The following is a 19,924-nucleotide window of genomic DNA, read 5'->3' as shown; positions in this document are numbered from 1 at the left end:
GAGAGAGAGAGAGAGAGAGAGAGAGAGAGAGAGAGAGAGAGAGAGAGAGAAGGGAGAGGGCACGCGTTGGCGTTTATTAGTGTCCAATTGTAACGAGGAGAGTTGCGTGGGGGCAGCGCGAAAGCGAGCGCGTGAACTCGCTCATTTGCGTGTCTGTTAATTTGTCGCGTTGTGTGCGCGCCGTGCCGCACGGAGAGTTGCCGTCGACACGACGTGACGGACAGAGAGGAAAATTAGCTCTTTGTGTATGAGTGCCACCAACTGTTGGATCGCGCGTACTGCCAGGAGGATGCCGACGATGACGATGACGACGATGATGATGATGACAACGCGTCATGCGGATAATTATCTCTAATAATCTTCGAATCGCTCGAGTCAACTCAACAAAAAAATTTCGTTCCCGAAGTGCGAAGAGTAAACAGAGAAAATATTGAAAAAAAAAGATACAATCGAAACGGAAGGATTACATAGTTGATTGTTGTCGCACGTATTGTCACAGGCATTATTTTATAGGCTGTCGCGCGCAACGCAACGCGATAAGTTTACGCACGCGAATAATCCGACGCGAATAAACTGCGGTAATACGCTTCGCGCGTAACCTGCCGTTGCTCGTCGTCGAATTAATCGTAATAACCGACGCATTTAGCCGCGATATACAAATCTCGCGGCTTCAATAGTCGCCACCACCACCACCATCACCACCACTGCCGCCGCCGCCGCCGCCGCCGCCATCTCTTCCCTCATCATCACCCCCACTCGCCCCTTACCCACCCTATTCCACGTCATTCCTGTACCGCACTTGCTCGCGCGCGCTGCATATGATTACCATGCAAATACGGCCGACAAAACCCGCGTAAAACCACACTCTCTCTCTCTCTCTCTCTCTCTCTCTCTCTCTCTCTCTCTCTCTCTCACCCCCTCCGTCATCGCAACCTCACCCTTCCCGACTTTATTCCTCCCTCGTTCGTGCGATCCGGTCAACCCCCTTGTCCTCCCAAAGCGACCGCCATCCGGTCACATATGCAAAACGTGCCACTATTATAATAACATTACGCCGATGAACCTTCCATTGAACGCATGCATGCATCGCCTCACTAATTATACACCGGGTGGCGCGATTCGCGCGGATTCACGACGCGATACGAAGGCTTAAATATAATCGTTTTTGACTCCGACTATGCTCAACGCGTGTATTTTTCTGCACCCTTTTTTTTTGAGCTGGGAGGAGGGCTTTTATTTTTCTATATCCATATATGCTCCCGAATGCGCGCGAGTGGGAGGTCGAGCTCGTTCCGATTTGTTTTCATGACAATCACGAAACCGTCAGCACGCTGCCCACGCAAGCGGTGGTGACTGCTCTCTTTTTTTTTGTTTTTTATCGGCGAAATAGTGTCGTAATTTTCATGACGATCCGCCACTGCCCGCGTTGTGCCCCGGCACATACAACTAAATATTGTTGATGTCTCTTTTTTGCGCTAACAACGTTCGCGTGGATGGAGTAACGAGTGGTCCTTGTTTTTTATTTCCACCGACACCTGCCCGCTGTGTGCGCAGCTCCGATTTTTATCGGCGTGCCGGCCACTAATCATTTTGTTTTTAACAGAGCGACAGGTCATCTCGCCGTTTCGCCCATCCTCTTTCCCCATTACTAACTTTTCGCATTTTCCTGAATGCCGAATTACGTCAGTGCGTTAAGGGAATAGTAAACAAAACTTTTGTTGACAAAAATAGTAAACTTACACTTTTCCGAGAAATATACGGATCATAGGATTTAGAAAGGACGTATCAAATAGGATAAAATAAACTAATCTTTATTATCGTATTTATATATTTATTTGTTCAATTTTCTCATTTGATGCCCCTTATAAATTGCTTAATCTTGAGATATTTACAATCGTTTCACATCTGCCATTTTGCTCTTACGGAGTAGTAGAAAAATATCACGGTATACTTAAGACTTGTTATTTACAAAATGTACAGATAAGAGACATGAATAATCACAATCAAAGAGCGATCGTGCACGCCAAGCGAAACGGATCACAATCTGACGATATGTAAAAAAAAATGCGAAACAATCGGCAATAAAGGTGTAAACACAACTTTTTCGTTCCAAACGTTAACTTGCGAAATTTAATGAATTCAAGTCAATATTATTTGTGTACGGTTTGTAACTCCAATCTATTTTTATGATTTATATCTTTTGAGCCACTGAATATCTTTATATATTCAATATTATTTCATAGCACTGTTTCACAGTAAATTATCTAAAAAAAAAAAAAAAAAAAAAAAAAAGCTATAAAAATGTTATATTAAGAAGAAAATACTTCTCTGTCAAATTTTCTAGATTTAAAATGATCTCGTTGTGTATGTAATGTTGTCATATTCTTTAAATTTTCATGTTTATTTACATTATAATGCAGTCTTCAATGTACTTTCCAAATTTTGATACAAATTTTGATAATTATTAAAATCTGGAAAATACCGAATCTTTTATCCGTTTGGCTCAGCTATTGCGACGATCTCACTTTTTTTGTCAACGAGCGAATAACAACAGTGATAACAAAGAGAACCAACAACGGTATCACATCATCCGTCGTAACGTCATCCATCGAGTGCCGAAAGAATTGTCGGCGAACGCTCCGTTTCCATGGAATGGCCAATAGATAGCCTCTCGACTTCGTACGTCTCATACGTATACGATTTCGTAAACGGTGGCTTTCTTGTCACCGGAACCAGTAACGATATATTTGTCATCCGTCGATATATCGCAACTAAGCACGGACGAGGATTCCTTCGCCTGTAAATATAATCGACAAACATATCGCCGAGTGAGCATACGATAACAGTTATAACTACACGCTGCTTGTGAAGCAAGAGAAAAAGGGAGAAAAAGAGAAAACGAGAAAAAAGATGAAAAAAGAAAGACACGAAATATTGTAAAAATTCGGGTGTTGGGAGTGTTGTTTTATGAAACGTCATTAAACGGAAAAAGCATAAACATATTTACGAGCCGCCTCATAGGTATCTATTATTATTATTGTTGTTGTTGTGGTGTTGTGTGTGCCACTTCGAATTCCGCTCGATAACGAAATCGCGCGTTCAGCGCGTATCCGAACGATTATTCATAAGCATTATAAATCAACATTTTTTTTTGTTTATCGAGTCACGACTCGATGGCTCGTTTATATCGCGTAATTATAGAGTGTTCCTTAATGAGCTGTTTCGCGATCGTCTTCGACGCCTCATCTCGCCGTCTTGTCTCACGCGCGTAACACCATACTTATTCTCCACGTGAAAGGTGCGAACGTAATTTGTGTAATTTGCACGCCGAGCTTGTAATAAAACGTAGATGGCTTCGGAATTTAAATGTCAAAAGATGCATTCTTTCGTTCGTATCTTTTTAATATTTTCAACATACTTTCGATCTGACTTGTGCGATAATAATTAAATCGGTCCGATAAATTAAGTGCTCGATTCTCTTCTTGTTTTTTATTCTAATAAAAATGGTTATAATATTAATATTAATATTTAAACGGTTCTACGTCAATTATATTATAATATATTCGAGAGCTCCTTTCGCGTTTATCGACGATAGAATGAAACAATGAAGAGAGAGATTATACAACTAATTAGTACACCAACCTGGAATATCGAAGCTCCATAAGGTGTCCGCCAAGCATTCAGCAGATTATCTTTCCCTGTAGAGACGAACCATTTGCCGCATGAGGCAAACCTTAGCGACAATACGCAAGAGTCGTGTAGGTGTAGCTGATATTTGTCTGCTTTCGTGGCATGTAACACTTCGACGTTTGAATTCTCCATTCCAACTGCCAACCATTCACCAGTGGGACAAAAACCAAGGGAAAATATTTGCGAATTAAAATCATGTTGCTGCAGTTGTCTGCCTTCTCGTAGATCCCAGGAACGGACGGTATTGTCGAGACCTCCTGTCCAGAGCTTCGAGCCATCGGCAGAAATGTCGATGCACGACGCTCCATCCGTATGACCTTGGAATTGTCTGACTAAAGTCTGATTCTGCAAATCCCATACTGCGATATTGCCATCGCTGCAACAGCTGAAGCAAACTTTCGAGTCCGGCGAGATAGCTAGGGCGTAACACGCCGGCGCTGAGGACGTCAATTCCGCTTTGATTCTCGGTGTTGGACTAGCCAAATCCCAGATGCTAAGTTGACTGGCTTCACCGCCGACTATTAATGTTCTACCGTCCGGAAGTAACTTTACCGACCTGCGTCAGAGAGAAGCGCGGAACGAGACCGCTTTTAGCATGCTGTTTGTGTTTATTCCCAACGCTTCTCGCGCCTTTCAACATTCGTTTCGATCGCTCTTACTGACCTGATGTAATTGTCGCGTTGTAAGCAGTCTAGTTGCGAAACAGGTTTCACCTCGTTCATTCCTGCTTGGCCGATATCCCAAACTTTGACACAGCCTTTACCACCGGTATAAACAAACTTGGTTGGGTTTGAAATGGTCACTGCGCAGACTACTTCGCCGTGATCGAGGGTACTAATTTGACGCGCAACGCGTGGTATTCCTGGACCCATAAGAGCGTCCTGCGGGAACGGTACTGGCTGAATCTGCCCATCGCTCAACACTTGGTAGCTGTACGCACTGTGAAATCCCGTCCGGTAACGATCACGATAAGTTTCTTCAGATCAATTTGTATAGTCCAAATTTTATTTCAAACAAGTTTAATTGATTAATTTTACTCGTGATTCAATTTTAAAGGCAACTATCTAATATCTGACTCTCAATTAATTTTATCTTATTTTTTTACACCGTTCGATCACTATCATCAGTGACTTAATGAAGAGATATAAGATTATAATAAATAATCGAAATTCTCGCTGAGCGATACGAATGTCGCTGGACTTTTGAATTCAAATAGAGATCTTCAAGTAAGAGATGATTGATTCACTTTTTTTTCAAGATTTAGATTGTTTAAGAATGAGATAGATGCATAAGATAGCATAAAATGCGTCGATATCCCAATTTAGTAAAATGGATATCAAATATGATGCCAGATCTCTTACTTGAGGATCTCTAGTATCAGAAAATTTGATCAAGTATGAGGTTTTGAAATTTGGGTACTCACGGTTTTCCCCCTTGGGTCCCGACGGGATTCCTGAGAGCCGTGTGTGGATCGTACAGTTGTTGCAAAACGGCGGGCGGTCGCGGTGGTGGATAACCGTTATACGCAGCTATCACATCAACATGTGAATGTTGGCCGTGCGCTACCGGCGCGAGATTATGCGGCGGAGGCAGACCGGACGGTGGATAATGCAATGAACTAGGATAAGGTACCGCAGATGCTACCGAGCCGGATGGCATCGGCGGGCCTTGCGATAGCTTACCCGAGTTCGGTTTTATACTACTGCCGATTGCCGCCACCGTTGATCCCGACGTCGGTGTGAACGACTTTGAAATCGGCGTCGTTGGTTTTTCGCGGTCCTCCATCTTTTTGGTCGATGGTGTACTCGCGTTACTGCTGGTGCCGCTTCTAGGTGAATGCGGTGCCATGTCCTTCTTTCCTATGGTTTGCACGCCGGCCGCACCCATTGACGGCACCACTGAAGAAACAGCCTTGTCGAGACCGTTTTCGCGTGGCGACGTCACACCATTCATCACTGGACTAGGCGGTCCATCGCTGGCATCATCCACAACTAAATCCTGATCGCTCTTCTCACCGTCACTTTGTACCGAGGAACATCTCACAGAACTCTGTACCGATAATTGGATGCGATTAAGCTTGTCATCTCTCAAGTAATGATTTTTTTCATCCGCTATAGGGTGCTCGCGAAAAAACGATCAAAAAAACATTGATTTTAATCTTTAACTCTCCAGAAGAACATTAGTGAAAATGGAATAAATTGGAAAGGCAAAACTTTTTGCACAAGAAAATTGTTAAGTAAGAGAAGTCGAGAACGTTATTCGAACGTTATAGCGACTGCTTGTGATATTATCTCTTAACTCTTGAGAATATAATTATTTTGAGGTATTTTTGTAAATTGTAAACTATCATTTTGTATAGACATTATTCGAAAATAAAAAAGCGTCATAATATATTTTTTTTAAGTACAATCATAAGTACAATCATTTTATAACAATATTATTTTTTTACAATAATAAAGCTACTTAACGTGCTTATTATGTGATTAATTTTTGTTTCGTTCTGATTTTTGTTTAGAAAACTGTAATTGAATTCGCATCCATATAATATTCTCAAATACTAATAATTCAGGAAACAATTAATAAATAAATGCAATGTTGTTAAAAATGGTTTTAATTAGGATGTAAAAACATTTCAGATAATTATTTATATTTAAAAAATCAGGTGATTATTTCTGGATTAAAGATTAATCACTAATGTCCACTTTACAATGTAAATTAACTTGTAACTCGATTCAATTTTATTTACTCTTTACATTCTTTTTTTAATTCTTAGAATCAAAAAAAAAGTACATTAAATCAAGATTAAAGTTAATCTATATTAAGAAATGGATATAAATAATTATGCTGTAGCTATTATCGTTTTATATTGAGGATTAAAAAAGAAGTGCTCTTCGCGATTAATGATCACATATACAGTTTATTGCACGGACCGGCAGAAACTAACGCGAATGATATAATCTTTTTGTTATTAAGCACTTACATGTACCGTGTCCTTACACGTCTCGAGTTCCTTCTTCATCTTCTTCATTGGATGCAACGGATGATCGTGGTGGTTCTGCGAGTGATGAGAATGGTGAGTCGGCTCTTGCGGCGTACGCGCTCGGTTGTATTTATCAGCCGGCGATATCGAGCCCCGCTGTAAAACACACGCGGTGTAGCGCCACTTTATTAGGGCGATCATAAATAATTGCCCGAGTACATTTACGTGTACTCGATCGACTGCGAGGAACATCAAGCAGATCATAATCACACGGCGGGATTGTCGATATTTTCTAACTGCCATGATGTAAAAAGATAGGTGTAATATTCCCGTGGATGTTCAGCAGGAAAGTGAATTTGAGATCAAGGGACTAAATATGATTGACTGTTTTCAGTCATTGCTAATGTACGATGTTAAGGCGAGAACATAGAATTTTGCATAACGTATAATGCATAATGTAAAATGAACTAACCAAAGTCCTTCATTTCTTTTCTTTCCATGAAATAAAAGGCTCCGATTGCTTGATTTTCTTATGAGAAGGTCTGTACTTCGGGCTTTACTTACTTTATACCTTTCGAGGATTTCTACAATAAGCTATTACTAGCTTTATGATAAGTCTTAAGTTACTAGTTTTAAGTCAGCGAAAAATTGACCGAGTCGATTATTCTTCTGACATTCGGTTGTGTTGATCACATTCAATTTTTTATGTCCTTCTTTTTACATTATATCAACTATGACGCTCGATAGGGAAACCTCTCCTCAAAGATAGACATTCCCGTACGCGGTATATACCAGCGTAAACCGAACACGCGATATGGGATGAAGATACGCGTCGTTCGAACGGGTATATGCGGGTCTCCCCGCACTCCTCTCTTTTCCCGCCGTTAATCTCCCGCGGATATCGTTAATCTCGTTTAACAACAGACACCGCGCGGCAAGTACAGGCTGGAACAACGGATTAGCCACATATTCCCTGCGGCGCCGACGAACGTGACAAAACCGTAATTACCGGCGTCGACGCGGGTTATTATCAATCGTCACGCGAGCGTCCGCGATAATCGATTTCGACTTTACCCTACTATCGCCCACCTCGATATCCGACTCGTTGCGAACGTATTAAAACGGTAACTTCCATCGGTGCGTTGCGTTGCCGATTTTTCATCTGTGACGCTTTTCAATGAAATATCAATTTAACGAGCGACGCGAAGCGTTGCACACACATACGATAAAATCGCGTCCTGGCCCTGATGGTATTTTGTAAAATTTATTTGTTTATTTATTTTCTATCTATTAAGCATTATTTATCATGCGCTCCGGAAAAAAACCCTTCAAACGCAGCGATATACATACATTCGAAGATAAATATAGATGGAGTGGATAAATTACACGTTGTAAATAGCACTCGCAAAACGAATGCAAAAAAAGTACTCAGAACGAGCCTGCTCGATAATCGTACGCGACAACGTCTGTGCTAATTTACGAATTAGCATAAATTGCGGAGGCGAGCGCGGACATATAGTGCTCATCGAAAATCCAATGTAAATACAAACGTGCCGGAGAATTCGCGCAGGATCTAATATTAACGTACACCTCGGTAATAAACCGCGTGAGATTTTTCACGCGGAGGGGAGGACAGAGGCGGAAAAATTGACTCATGTATCGTCGCGCCCACGGAAAGAGCGATTTTGTTGAATGTAAAAATTTAGATACAGATCTAAAAATAATTTTATTGAACCATCAAAATAATCGGTTGTCACAAATTCCTCATCCTACAATTCCACAACATTTCCTGATGCTTTTAGTAATATTTCGAATTTTATACCTATTTTTTATACCTATTTTCGTCCGGATTTAAAAACTATCAAATATTTTATCGAGGGAGCAATTTAACATAGCAAATGACTGTTAATGTTACTGGCACTGTTTGCAATTTATAATTATTAAGTTCGTAGTACTCCAAAACTATGTAAATGCGATGTACGTATATTAAATTAAACTTCTATAAAGTCAAGAATTTAATTTTTCAGCACATTTTACAAAATTCCTTAACTTTTCCCTAATTTCTCTGATTTCCAATTTTGTGGTTCCTGGAATTATGTAGAGTGTTCAAACTGATTGTTAAACTGTCAAAACTTTTTGCAGCTTGCTCATTACGCTTGAGATTCCTACGTAATTATTCTGAAGGTCCAACAAAATTGTTCACAGATCTGTATATCTGGCTAAATTTTTAAATACTTTAGCAAAATCGTTTTCATGAATGAAAAGCGGAAAGGAAGAGATGCGACGCATCCACGGACCAGCTGCGAAAGCTGATAATGATTATAGAATGGGCGCATCGATGCGATGAAGCGCCGGCGAGAGGGTGGAGAGGAGAAAAAGAGGTATGAGAATCGGGCCCCGAGAAAGGTGGTACCCCGGCACTAGGGAGGATGAACGAAGCGAGCGAGCTGGAGAGAAGAAAATAGAATAGCGAGAGGCGGAATGAGAGGGCGTCGATGGGCGTTTCGCGGTCCCGCGAAGATTACAGGCTCGGCAAACCCGTAATACAAGATACACCCCTTCCTTCTGCCAGACGTTATTCTTTCTCGTCATTCTTTTTACTTCGGCGCGCCGGAGGCCCGCCGGGGCCCACCGGGGCCCGCCGGTTCCCGAGGACGCGTGACTTCTCCTCCAGATAAAGGATGCGTATCCGTTTTTGGAATCTAATCCTTAAATTAAACGACGGTTTATCTTCGTAATCGATTACACATAAGAAACTTCGTCGTATCACTCCGTCTAACCCGCTCGAGCAAGTTTGTGTCGTACGTAATTCACGAGGAAAAAAAATAACGAGTGCGTGGAGCCTATTTCTCCAGAAGTCTCGCGATCGAGGGAAGAGAAACTGGGGTTACTTTTGAAATTATGCAAATAGTGCTCAAGTGTCGCTACCATCCTCTTTGTCTCCCATTCTCGTCACTTTTATGCCCCTCCTCGCGCTCATACTCGCGAGCCGGTCGAAAGTATAAATTGCAATATGCAGCACGCACTCGTACGCGAAGTATGCTGAAGCGGCGCTCGTTGCACTCTTGACGCGCGCGCGAGTCAAGTTACACGCGCGTAATGTGCGTGTAATACACGAGGCCACGATAAGTGCCACTCGGTCGAGTGTACATTGTACAAGCCCATACGCGTTTTCACATATATATATATATATACCGTATAACAAAATACACATCGTTTTTGCAAAGCGCGACAAATAATTACCGTAAACGTTTCGTTAACTTTCAGAAAATTCAACAGAAGTCTTCTTCATCTCGTTGTTCGAAATAAAACTGTTTTTCCGCAACGATTCAATATATGGTAAATTTGTAACAAACAGGTAACTTTAATTAACTTTGTGGAACCCTCACAGTATCTCGTGTACATCTACTCAACAATTTTCTATTTTCACTAACCATTGAAATATCGACATATCAATGCAAGCAATTATAGTAACAATACTATGTGACTGTCGTTTGTTCATTAACAAAATTAGAAGCGATCGTATTTGCAGTCTTTTTAGATTCACGACGATGATTTTTAGTTTCAAGTTAAATAATTAATCGTGATAAAAAATAGAGGAAGGTTACTTACGTGCCTATCTTCCGTCGAACTCAGACCTGAAAATAAACAGATGCGAGTTAAGGGACTGCACGCTATATAATTAAGAAGTACGTCTAAGGGTGCGTTCGGGGAACGCTATTAACGTTCTTTGTGTCATTCTGTCTTCACCATTTATTAGACATAAAACAAGGATAGGATGACGTAAATAACACTAATAGCATTCTCTTCGAATGCATCTTAAATATAGATTTCCATATGAATAGGTTCGCCTTTTTTATCTATCTTTTTTAGAATGTCCGAAGAAAGAACGTCCGGGAAATTTTCTAAAGACGGGATAATTATAAGTGTCCAGGATTTCCAGGGAATTTTCTCAATATTTTATTTTGATCCTTTTCGCATTATTTTGTATTAGTCCTGATTTGCAATGTAATAATATTTAAGCTATAAGAAATTAATCAATCATAGAATGTGAAAATAATCGACTGATCAATTTCTTCACTCTACATTTTTTTGCAGAGAATCTCATTCCAAGAAAGTCAAAATACAACTATCTTTCACTTCTTGAAAAAGAGTGACAATTTTCACACTTTTTAGAATGAATTTTCACTTCAAGAATGAAATCTCATTTTAAAAAAAGATTTTACTCTTTTGAAGTGAAAATTCACTCTAAAAAAAGTAAAAATTGTCACTCTTTTTCAAGAAGTGAAATATTTTCAATTGTTTTCAAAGATGATTGTATTTTCACTCTCTTTGGAGTGAGATCCTACTGCAAGAAATTTAGAATATTACATTAAATTAGTATCACTAATGAACAATCAGATGTGAAATAATATTCACAGTTGACTGTTATTCCTCACCAGTTTTACTAATCTACACGCATTTTTATATGCATGCATCACAAGCGCGATCAAAATGTCCGGGGGGGAGGGGGGGTTTGTAAGTTATATAATCTGTAAATTTAGAACAATCATAAACATAAATATTTCAATTTAAAAATTAAACAATTCAGTATATTATGTAAACGCGTATGTCTGTGCGATATGATACGAAGGAATCTCGCGAGTATATTGAGAACGATCGAATGTTGAGTATCGATAAAATGTTAATAACGTGCTGCGTCGTAAAACGACGGTCAGTAGCTATAGAAGTGGGGTAGAAGGGCAGAGGGGACCCGGATGGCATCCATATAAATGATCTTCATGCATATTTATGTGCGCTTTTCGCTGAAAACCGCCGCTAGCGCGTCCGCTAACAGGGTGACGCAAACACGCTCGCTCCACCGAAAGCGGATACCCGTAATAAAGCGCTTTGAACATTTCCCGGTGAGAGAAAAAGAGAGGTCGTCAAAAGTCTCGCCTATATACATGCATATATACATACAGAAAAAATATACGCGCGCGCGCGCGCACACACACACACACACACACACACACAAAATAAATATATATTGTATATGTCTACACTTCTTCCCTCGCTAATCTTCCCGCGTTAACTTTGTGACGATTAGTAGATATATTTTACTTTCTTGCGTAGTTATACGATAAGTCGGGACTGAATATCGAAATAATAAATTTCGCTTTAGCATTTTCTATTTCATAAAACCGCGTTGTTAAAAACTGTTATATATTTGTTCGATACTAAAGGTCCAAATATCAATAATATATAACCGAAATTTTCATATTGGTGTATACATAACTTCCTGGTATTATAAGGGATTATATATGATTGAATATTATTGAATGTTAATGTTATCTCATTAATTAGATTTGTAGCGTACTCTCTCTCTCTCTCTCACACACACACACACACACACACACACACACACACACACACACACACACACACAAACGCGCGCGCGCGCAGAGGAGATTAACACACGAAATAAGGCACTTGAATTTGGGACTTTACAATTACGATCACATTTGTATTTTTAAATTTTAAGCGAAACTTCCTTCAAAAAGTCTCCTTAAACTTGCATTGCGAAAAGGAAAAGAAACTACAATTTCATATATTTATGTTTTCAATCATATAATATAAAATATAAAGTAAAAATATCATTACAATATCTCTATAATACTGATAGAACATTGAAAAGTTACGTATATCGATGTCATATCTATCTGTTTATATCAATCGGTTTTACTATTTCAGTTACTGTAGAAAAATGGAAAATATCACCATGCAAACAGTATTTTTTATACTGGTTTCAATCGTTAAATCGAACGTGACTAGAGGTCGGAATTTTACTCGAGAGTTTTTCCTTTTTTCCGTTCATCACATTGGATAATAATCATGTCAATCGCGAAAGACAGAAAGAAAATTCTACAACTGAATTTTACAAAAAAAAAAAAATATAAGAGATAAAAATTCTGAATTTATCTACGTATCTGTGGATCAAAGATAAAAGAGGCGATTTCCGGGTCATTCGGCAATCGGTAGCGATACAAATGTACGACTGCATATCAAAGATATCGAGAGTACAGTCGACTTACCACCATTGCTCTTCAGATCATCCGGTTGACCACGGTGGATTTCGGGCTTGACGAGCATCGACAGAGAATGCGCGGTGGCAGGCGTACCAGGAGCTGTGGGGGGTCCAGTAGTCAGTCCGAGACCAGTCAGCAAAGCCGCGGACGCGGAAGTTGGTACCGGAAGACCGGCAGCTGGCCCCAATCCGGGAAGTCCAGGTAGACCCGGATGAGCCATCGCCGCCCCTGGCGGTATTTGCTGAGCGTGCATTTGCTGAAGGAACCGCGGTATGTCTGGCCTCTGCTGCTGAAACCGCGCATGCAAAATGTCGTTCGTATAAATCGATTTTGTGTATGCTTGTGGATTTATTACACGTGTGAAGATTCCCAAGAAACGCGATTATTAGAGAATAGTGGGTTATGAAATTGAGAGAAGTAGAAGATTTGCGTAGCCAAGGGTAAACTCGGGCATTATGAATATTATGATCATACAGAAAAGGTGGCTATAGACTATAATTTCTTTAATAACTACTAAATAGTGCACTTTTGTAGTCATTCTCAAAGATAATTAATATTTATTGTAGTTTATGTGCGTATTATTTGAAATAACAATGTTATAAAAATGTTATTTAACATTTTTATTCTCGCCTGCCTGCAAAGTTTTGTATATATATTCTAAAAGCTGCTTATAATGTTGAATAAATTACAATTAAGCTGTCATAATCAATGTTTCATATATAAATAAATACGTGACCTATAATTTGTATTTTCACTATTTATTAAATACTATGGCCATCTTTTTACCACAGTTCAGGAAAGATAGTCATTAATCAAGTAAAACAAACACACACATTATTTTCTTTAATTATAGAAATCATGTTTGTTTCCTTAGTTTAAAAATTAATAATAATTTTTATGTTACTATTGCAATATCATTATATATTTGTAATTATAACCCATTAAATTTTAATTATATATATTATACACGTTATAATATTTTAATAATATTATATTTCTCTTTAATTTTGATAGTATTTATCATTTTAAGCTCAGCGAAATGATATCAAACACTATTAAAGAATAACAAAAATAAAAGTATATTTTTTGCATTAAAAAAAAACTATGGCCATCTTATTCGAGTTTACTCTATTACGTGAAATATGATAAAATAACAAGTGAACGCGAGGTAGACAAGAGAGTAGAACGATAATTCAACATGATTGTTTAAAAAAATTTCTGACTAATATCAGGAATACGGATGATGTTAAAAAATATATATTGCCCCGTGAAAACGCTCTCTCTCTCTCTCTCTCTCTCTCTCTCTCTCTCTCTCTCTCTCTCTCTCTCTCTCGCGCGCGCGCGCGCGCGTGTAGAATAAAACTCGCGCGTTATCTCCGATCGTGAGATTGAAAAATCGCGCAACCCTCGCGGCGGATGCGGTATACACGTCGAAAATCGCAGCGTTCGTTTCCGACGCGTGAAACGAAACGTAATAGTCCCAAACGAGATTTAACATGCCGTGAATAATACGCGCAATGCGTGTAGCGCGGGAACGGAGAGAAGCCGGGAGAGATTGTGTGTGTGTGTGTGAAAGCGAGAGAGAGAGAGAGAGAGAGAGAGAGAATCCCGCGACCGCGTCATCGCGTTCCCGAGATGAGCAAGAGGAAGATGAAGAGAGAGGATGAAGGGAAAACGGGAAATGGAGGACTATACGTTCCTCGAGCAGTGTTATTAAACGAAATATTGATTCAACCTCTGTTTACCGAATAATACATATTCATGAGGGTTAGCGCTTCTGTCTATTTGCCTTCATCGTCCCTTCGGTCTGCACCGCGCACCCTTTCCCTTCGCGCGCGGCGCGGCGCGGCGTTTTGTATGCCACCACCCATCATCCCGTACTTTCCCCATCGTGCGAATCCCTTCGCCACGAATCCCACTCGACAGCCCGTAACATACTAGCACGCTAATTATATTTCGCGTATATACAGCGACGCGCGTCGCGTAATGACAGATTGGCGAGATTGCGGTTTGTGCCGCAACGGCCTTGTTCGAGAGATCATTTTTTTCCCGTTCTCATCGCGGTAAAAGTCCCTCGATTGGCGCGTTAAATCACTCGCGTCCGTTTTTATCAAATAAATCTCTCTTCATCTTTTTCTAATTCTTAGAGCTAGAAAAAGATAAAGAATCGGTTCAATCGAAATTGAAGTTAATCTCTGTATATATATATTGATATAGAAACGGGCATCCATTGCATGATTTGATATTAATCCTCCATCTGCAATCATATTTTTATTCTCTCTGTTCAGTCAAATTTTTTTTACTAGACTTTCAAAAAATGTGGAAAAATTCAGTTACTTTTCGATCAACATCTCTATCTCTATTATATTACCAAATAGATTTTTAACAAGTTTTTTAACAAGATATTTTAGGAAGGAAAACCAGGATTCTCCTTTATTTCGGAGAAATTTAACAGTGAAATTTCGTTTATATGCCAAAAAAGACTTAGAAGGTTAATTTATTTATGGAAATATACTTCTCATGGAGTGAAAAGATATATAAACATGTAGTAAAAATTATTTCACTCGTCAAACTAATATTTGTATCAATAATTCAATAATTGTTTGTGGCTTAAAGAAGATCATACATTGATTTGCGCGATGATTCGACTTTAAGCATCAGCTTCTTTTGGAATGTGCTTGTCTCGACAATAGCGTCCTTGGGATTGAGAAATTATTCGCATCATGCGTGCGAGAATCAACTCCAAACTTAATTATACGCGACGCGTCGGCCGAATGTCAATCTCGTATTTTGATCGCGCATGCAATTGCGACAATGGAAGTAAAGAAAATCCGGCACATCGCACCGTGAAAAATGTAATGATAACAAAATGATAATTAAAATAAAAGAATTATTCGCCTCTGTCATATTTTCTCCGGAAAGTTTGGAAAATATCAGGTTATGAAAATATCTGTTCGCGCGTACGTGTAGCATTTCTCATTGTATTATTATATTTATATACTTACTCCCATTATGGTATTTAATTCGGTCATCGTAATTTGCTTTGCTCTATCTAAAGCACCAGCGACTTGCTGTTGGTGTTCTTGAGAAAGAAATGGCATGATTTGTGTGATGATGTTGCTCAATCTCTTAGATATCTCCGTCTGTAATAATAATACAAACATACGATAAAACGGAAAATAATTACGATAAATCGAAGAAATCTATTATAAATCCAAAAAAATGTAACTTGATACGATTGATATGTTAGTATAGTAGATAAGACAATTTAAGAAAGTAAAGAGAACCGTTAGAGATTCCGAATTTCAGTCGGGTTTGTTAATTTTTCCGTCACTTAAAAATTTAACTCTTGTCATAAGATTATATTGCAAAGAATAGAGTTGCAAGGAAAACTTCGAATATTTAATCCTAGATATTTAATCCTTCGTAGGCACATTGAATCTTTTTTTATCCGAGCGAAATTTTACTTCCAAATTTTTTAACACAAATAATTTTTATTAAATAAATTTAATAATTAATATATAATTAAATAACTGAAGCTATAGCAAAAAATGGAAATTGGAAAATAATTCTGAAAATTTCTCTCTTTTTTTGAAAGTCAAGAATAGTAAAAAAATTTGAGCTGGATAATAAAAGACTCAGAATGTTTACGGAGTAATTAAAAATAACGTATCTAGGGTTAAAAGGGGTTAAGATTTTTCAAATATTTTCAATGCTGTAAAATGTTTTAATCCTCCGTCAGCATTTTAATGGATAAATTTATCTATAAAAAAAAAATAAGTAAAATACAATCGACTTTTATAATAAAAATTCATTGTTAAAGCTTTTGAAAAGTATACCAGAATTTTTTCAGACTTATATATAATCCGGAACAATAAAAAATTTGCTGTTTCTCGAAAAGCCCTTGTTGATGAAAGAGTTAAAATTCAGTTGCCAGCGCGGCGGAGGGTTAAGCCGATAGCTCGACAGGCGGATTAAGAATTCTCGGAAATAGGATAGAATGTAGAACGCATCGTGCACATGGGATAATAGTAATAGTTTAGATCCCAGCTGCGGTCTCGGCTATTTCCCCCGGCCACATCTCAACGGGCAGACAGACGCGTCGAGTGAGTAATGAAAGCGCGAGTTAAAGGCGGTGACCGCCTAACGCTTCGTCGTCTTAAACACGCGAGTAACGAGCGAGGCTGGCTACATATTTCTGACCGGGAGGCGATTTGCTGTCAACGGGGCGTTCCTCTATTTTCGTCGCGTTCGTGCGTAGTCTTCTCGACGCGGGGCACCAGTTACGATGTCTGTATACGTGCGTAACGTACTCCGAGAATAAAGCACTCGCGAAGTGCGTAAGACATAGGAAATAATGAGGCGATATTTACGGAACCGAGCTCTCCTACCGTCGCGACGATTCTCCTCGTGAGAATCTCTGCTCTCGCCGTTCTTTGAATTTGCGGCCCAACGATCGGTAGCGTTTGCCGGACATTGGTCATAAATAAAAAGATATATATGTAGACAGAAAAATCAATATAGATATAGATAGAGAAATTTATTTTAGACGCCTACAAGAAAATTGTTGAATTGATATCACATATTAAATATCAAAACATAGATAAAGAAGATAATGTGAACTATACAAAGATCCAGCTTCGACCGTTATAGGCATTTAATTTCTAGTTCATATTGATTGTGTTTTTACATGTACGGTTTAAAATATAAGATTCTTTTTGTTTAAAGAAGAAGATAAAGTAGAGAGTAAAATTAAAAAAGTTATGGTACATTAGAATAAAATGTAATAAAAATATATAAAAACAGAATGCAAAATTGTGTAAAGATAGCACACTTGGAAAACAAAATTGCTCTAACGTATAAAAAGAGTGCAAACAACAAGAGATTAAAAATAAAATCGCATACACACAAAGAAGATAAGTTTTTCTGGATAGCGGAAGTTCGAAATTGGAATTAAATAAAGTTTCAAACTTACCTGCTTGTGCATTTCCACATTTAGGCCATATGACATCTCATAGTACTGCAACAGATAAATATTCCGTGATATACTTCTAATGATTAACTATGGAATCGATATACGATTGCACAATATCCAGTGGTATATTTTTAATCCTATTGGTCTGTTCAAATGTATTGTATGATCATATCGTTTGAATCAATATAATTAAAATTCTAAAAAAATAAAACAGGAAAGAAAGAGGGTCAAGAGAGCGATTAAAGGATGTTAAATAACAATAAATGTAAATTTTATTTTAAAACATAATGGAACATTTCAACTCGCTGAGTCTTCTTTAAAATAAATAAATTAACGATATATAAAATATAGTAAAAAATGAATAAAAATTAAATGAAAAAGGTGAAAGACAAAGAATAATCACAAGAGCATGTCCAAACAAATGCATCTAATAATAAAATAATCTGATAAAAATTAAACAATTAACAAATATGGTGAACATGTAAAATAATATAAAATAATTGTTGCATAAAAAATCTCATATATCATTATTTAATAATTCATTATTTAAAATATTTTCTTACACAATCCAAAAAATAAAAAATTTTCACAGAAAAAAATTTTTACATTAACAGACGTACTCATAAAATAAAAACTGGAAGAAGTTTTTAAATAAAAAATATTATTAGTAAAAAATTAATTACACTTTTAAGATTAAATAGATCTGAACAGATCGATAGAATAAATAATTAACGAATTGAGAAATCAAGTAACAAATTTTCCACTATTTATCTAAATAATTACCTAAGAGATTATACATAATCAACATAATCAACATTTTTTAGAAATAGGAAATGTTTTTCAAAGCGATTGTATCGTAAACCAGAGAGATTTCCTTTAAATTGTCCAGCAGCGGCCGATTCGAACAGAGCTGTTTCAACTACACTAACGTGTTATTAATTATCGCTAATCGTGATAACATACTCGAGTTCGCCGGTCGAGTGTATTTGAGAGGTGGGCCGTGGTTGCAGTAGTAAAGAGCGTGCGCGCGCGCGCGAAAGAGAGAGAGAGAGAGAGAGGGGGGGGGAGAGAAATGCGCGCGCGTGAGAAATACGAGACGAAGAGGCGAACGCGTGTAAACGCGCACCGACCAGGTTACAGGTTCTTAATTTTACGGGCCATTAGCCCGGTAATTACTCGGGCGAATTAATTGCGCTTGTAAGTAAGTTATTTCACCCGGGAGATAGACACAGCGGCAGAAGTGAGGGTAGAGAGAGGAAGAGAAGATAGGACGTTGGAAACGAGTACCGAGGGATGGAGGACGCGCTAACGGAGGCTGTTGAGATCGGTTGGCTGCAGCGGCAACAGCATCCGACCAATGGCACACTCTTTCCCTGGGGGCAACGGTGTTCGTTCGTTACAGCAAGCGGTGCAACATCCTTAACGCTCGTTAATGAGGCTGGCGTCGCGCATCGCCAACAAGGGGCGGAAGCGCGGGAGGAGAAAAAGGGAACATTCGTATCAAATGGACTAAAGCAGAGATTAATTGCGTTTAAACTGGTGGCCCACGTGCCGCCCCCGCGCACGCCGATTAGATCGGCGAATTAAAACGATAACGATAAATTGACGGCGTAAAACTCGTGCAATGACGCCGCGTTTTCGATTTAATTATCTCATCGCTCGCTTGATGTTCCTAATAAAGAAGATAAATAAGGGACTAGTACCGTCTCGCGGATTTTGCGCTATCTCGAAATTGTTGTCAATTTGCAAAAGTGGTAAATTAGTAAAGTTGAAAAATCTCCAGTTTATTTTCAATCAGAGCGTTCAATTTAGCGTTATTTCTGATCGCTCCTTCAATCGTGAAAAGAAATTGCCGATCGCTCTTTGGATCCTTCACACGCAGCCACGAGAAGAAATTTCAGAATCCTTCACGATACGGATCGAAGGTACATTTCTTTCTGGCGACTTCTTGAAAAGTTCGTAAATAACTCTTCATCGTAACGCTTCGTTTCTTTTCTCTTTTTGGTTCTCACGCCGTGGGAGAGTATATGGTATCGACAGTGGTGGATGCGAGAGATATGGATATGAGCTCGAATATTAACGAGACGTAGACCGCCGTCGTCGCTGCCATGATCTAACAGTGTATTACTTCGTCATTAAACGTGCGAGACAGCTGCGCTTGTGCGAGCGTTGTAGACTAATTCGATGAGAGCCACTGGCTCTTAGAGTCAT

The 19,924-nt window shown here is 38.8% G+C and overlaps 1 protein-coding gene across 5 annotated transcripts in view; it reads right to left on the bottom strand.

Moving 5' to 3' along the window:
• Positions 1–2,362: 2,362 nt before the first annotated feature.
• Positions 2,363–19,924, bottom strand: part of LOC108688671 (protein groucho-1-like) — a 29,363-nt gene continuing 11,801 nt past the window's right edge. For 3 of the 5 annotated variants that reach the window (XM_018195032.1, XM_018195009.1, XM_018195041.1), the window contains 9 exons: positions 17,714–17,758; positions 15,744–15,881; positions 12,745–13,027; positions 10,283–10,308; positions 6,671–6,826; positions 5,114–5,739; positions 4,354–4,629; positions 3,643–4,246; positions 2,363–2,797 (listed from right to left, as the gene is read on the bottom strand). In XM_018195032.1, the coding sequence (XP_018050521.1) occupies positions 2,687–2,797; positions 3,643–4,246; positions 4,354–4,629; positions 5,114–5,739; positions 6,671–6,826; positions 10,283–10,308; positions 12,745–13,027; positions 15,744–15,881; positions 17,714–17,758 (2,265 nt within the window). In that variant the 3' untranslated portion in view covers positions 2,363–2,686. The remainder of the gene's footprint in view (positions 2,798–3,642; positions 4,247–4,353; positions 4,630–5,113; positions 5,740–6,670; positions 6,827–10,282; positions 10,309–12,744; positions 13,028–15,743; positions 15,882–17,713; positions 17,759–19,924) is intronic. The other 2 variants (XM_018195017.1, XM_018195025.1) reach the window with 2 other exon arrangements.

This window comes from Atta colombica, unplaced genomic scaffold, assembly GCF_001594045.1.
Source record: "Atta colombica isolate Treedump-2 unplaced genomic scaffold, Acol1.0 scaffold105, whole genome shotgun sequence".
In the NCBI taxonomy this organism is placed as follows: Eukaryota; Metazoa; Arthropoda; class Insecta; order Hymenoptera; family Formicidae; genus Atta; species Atta colombica.
This window is presented reverse-complemented; position numbering and strand designations above follow the sequence as displayed.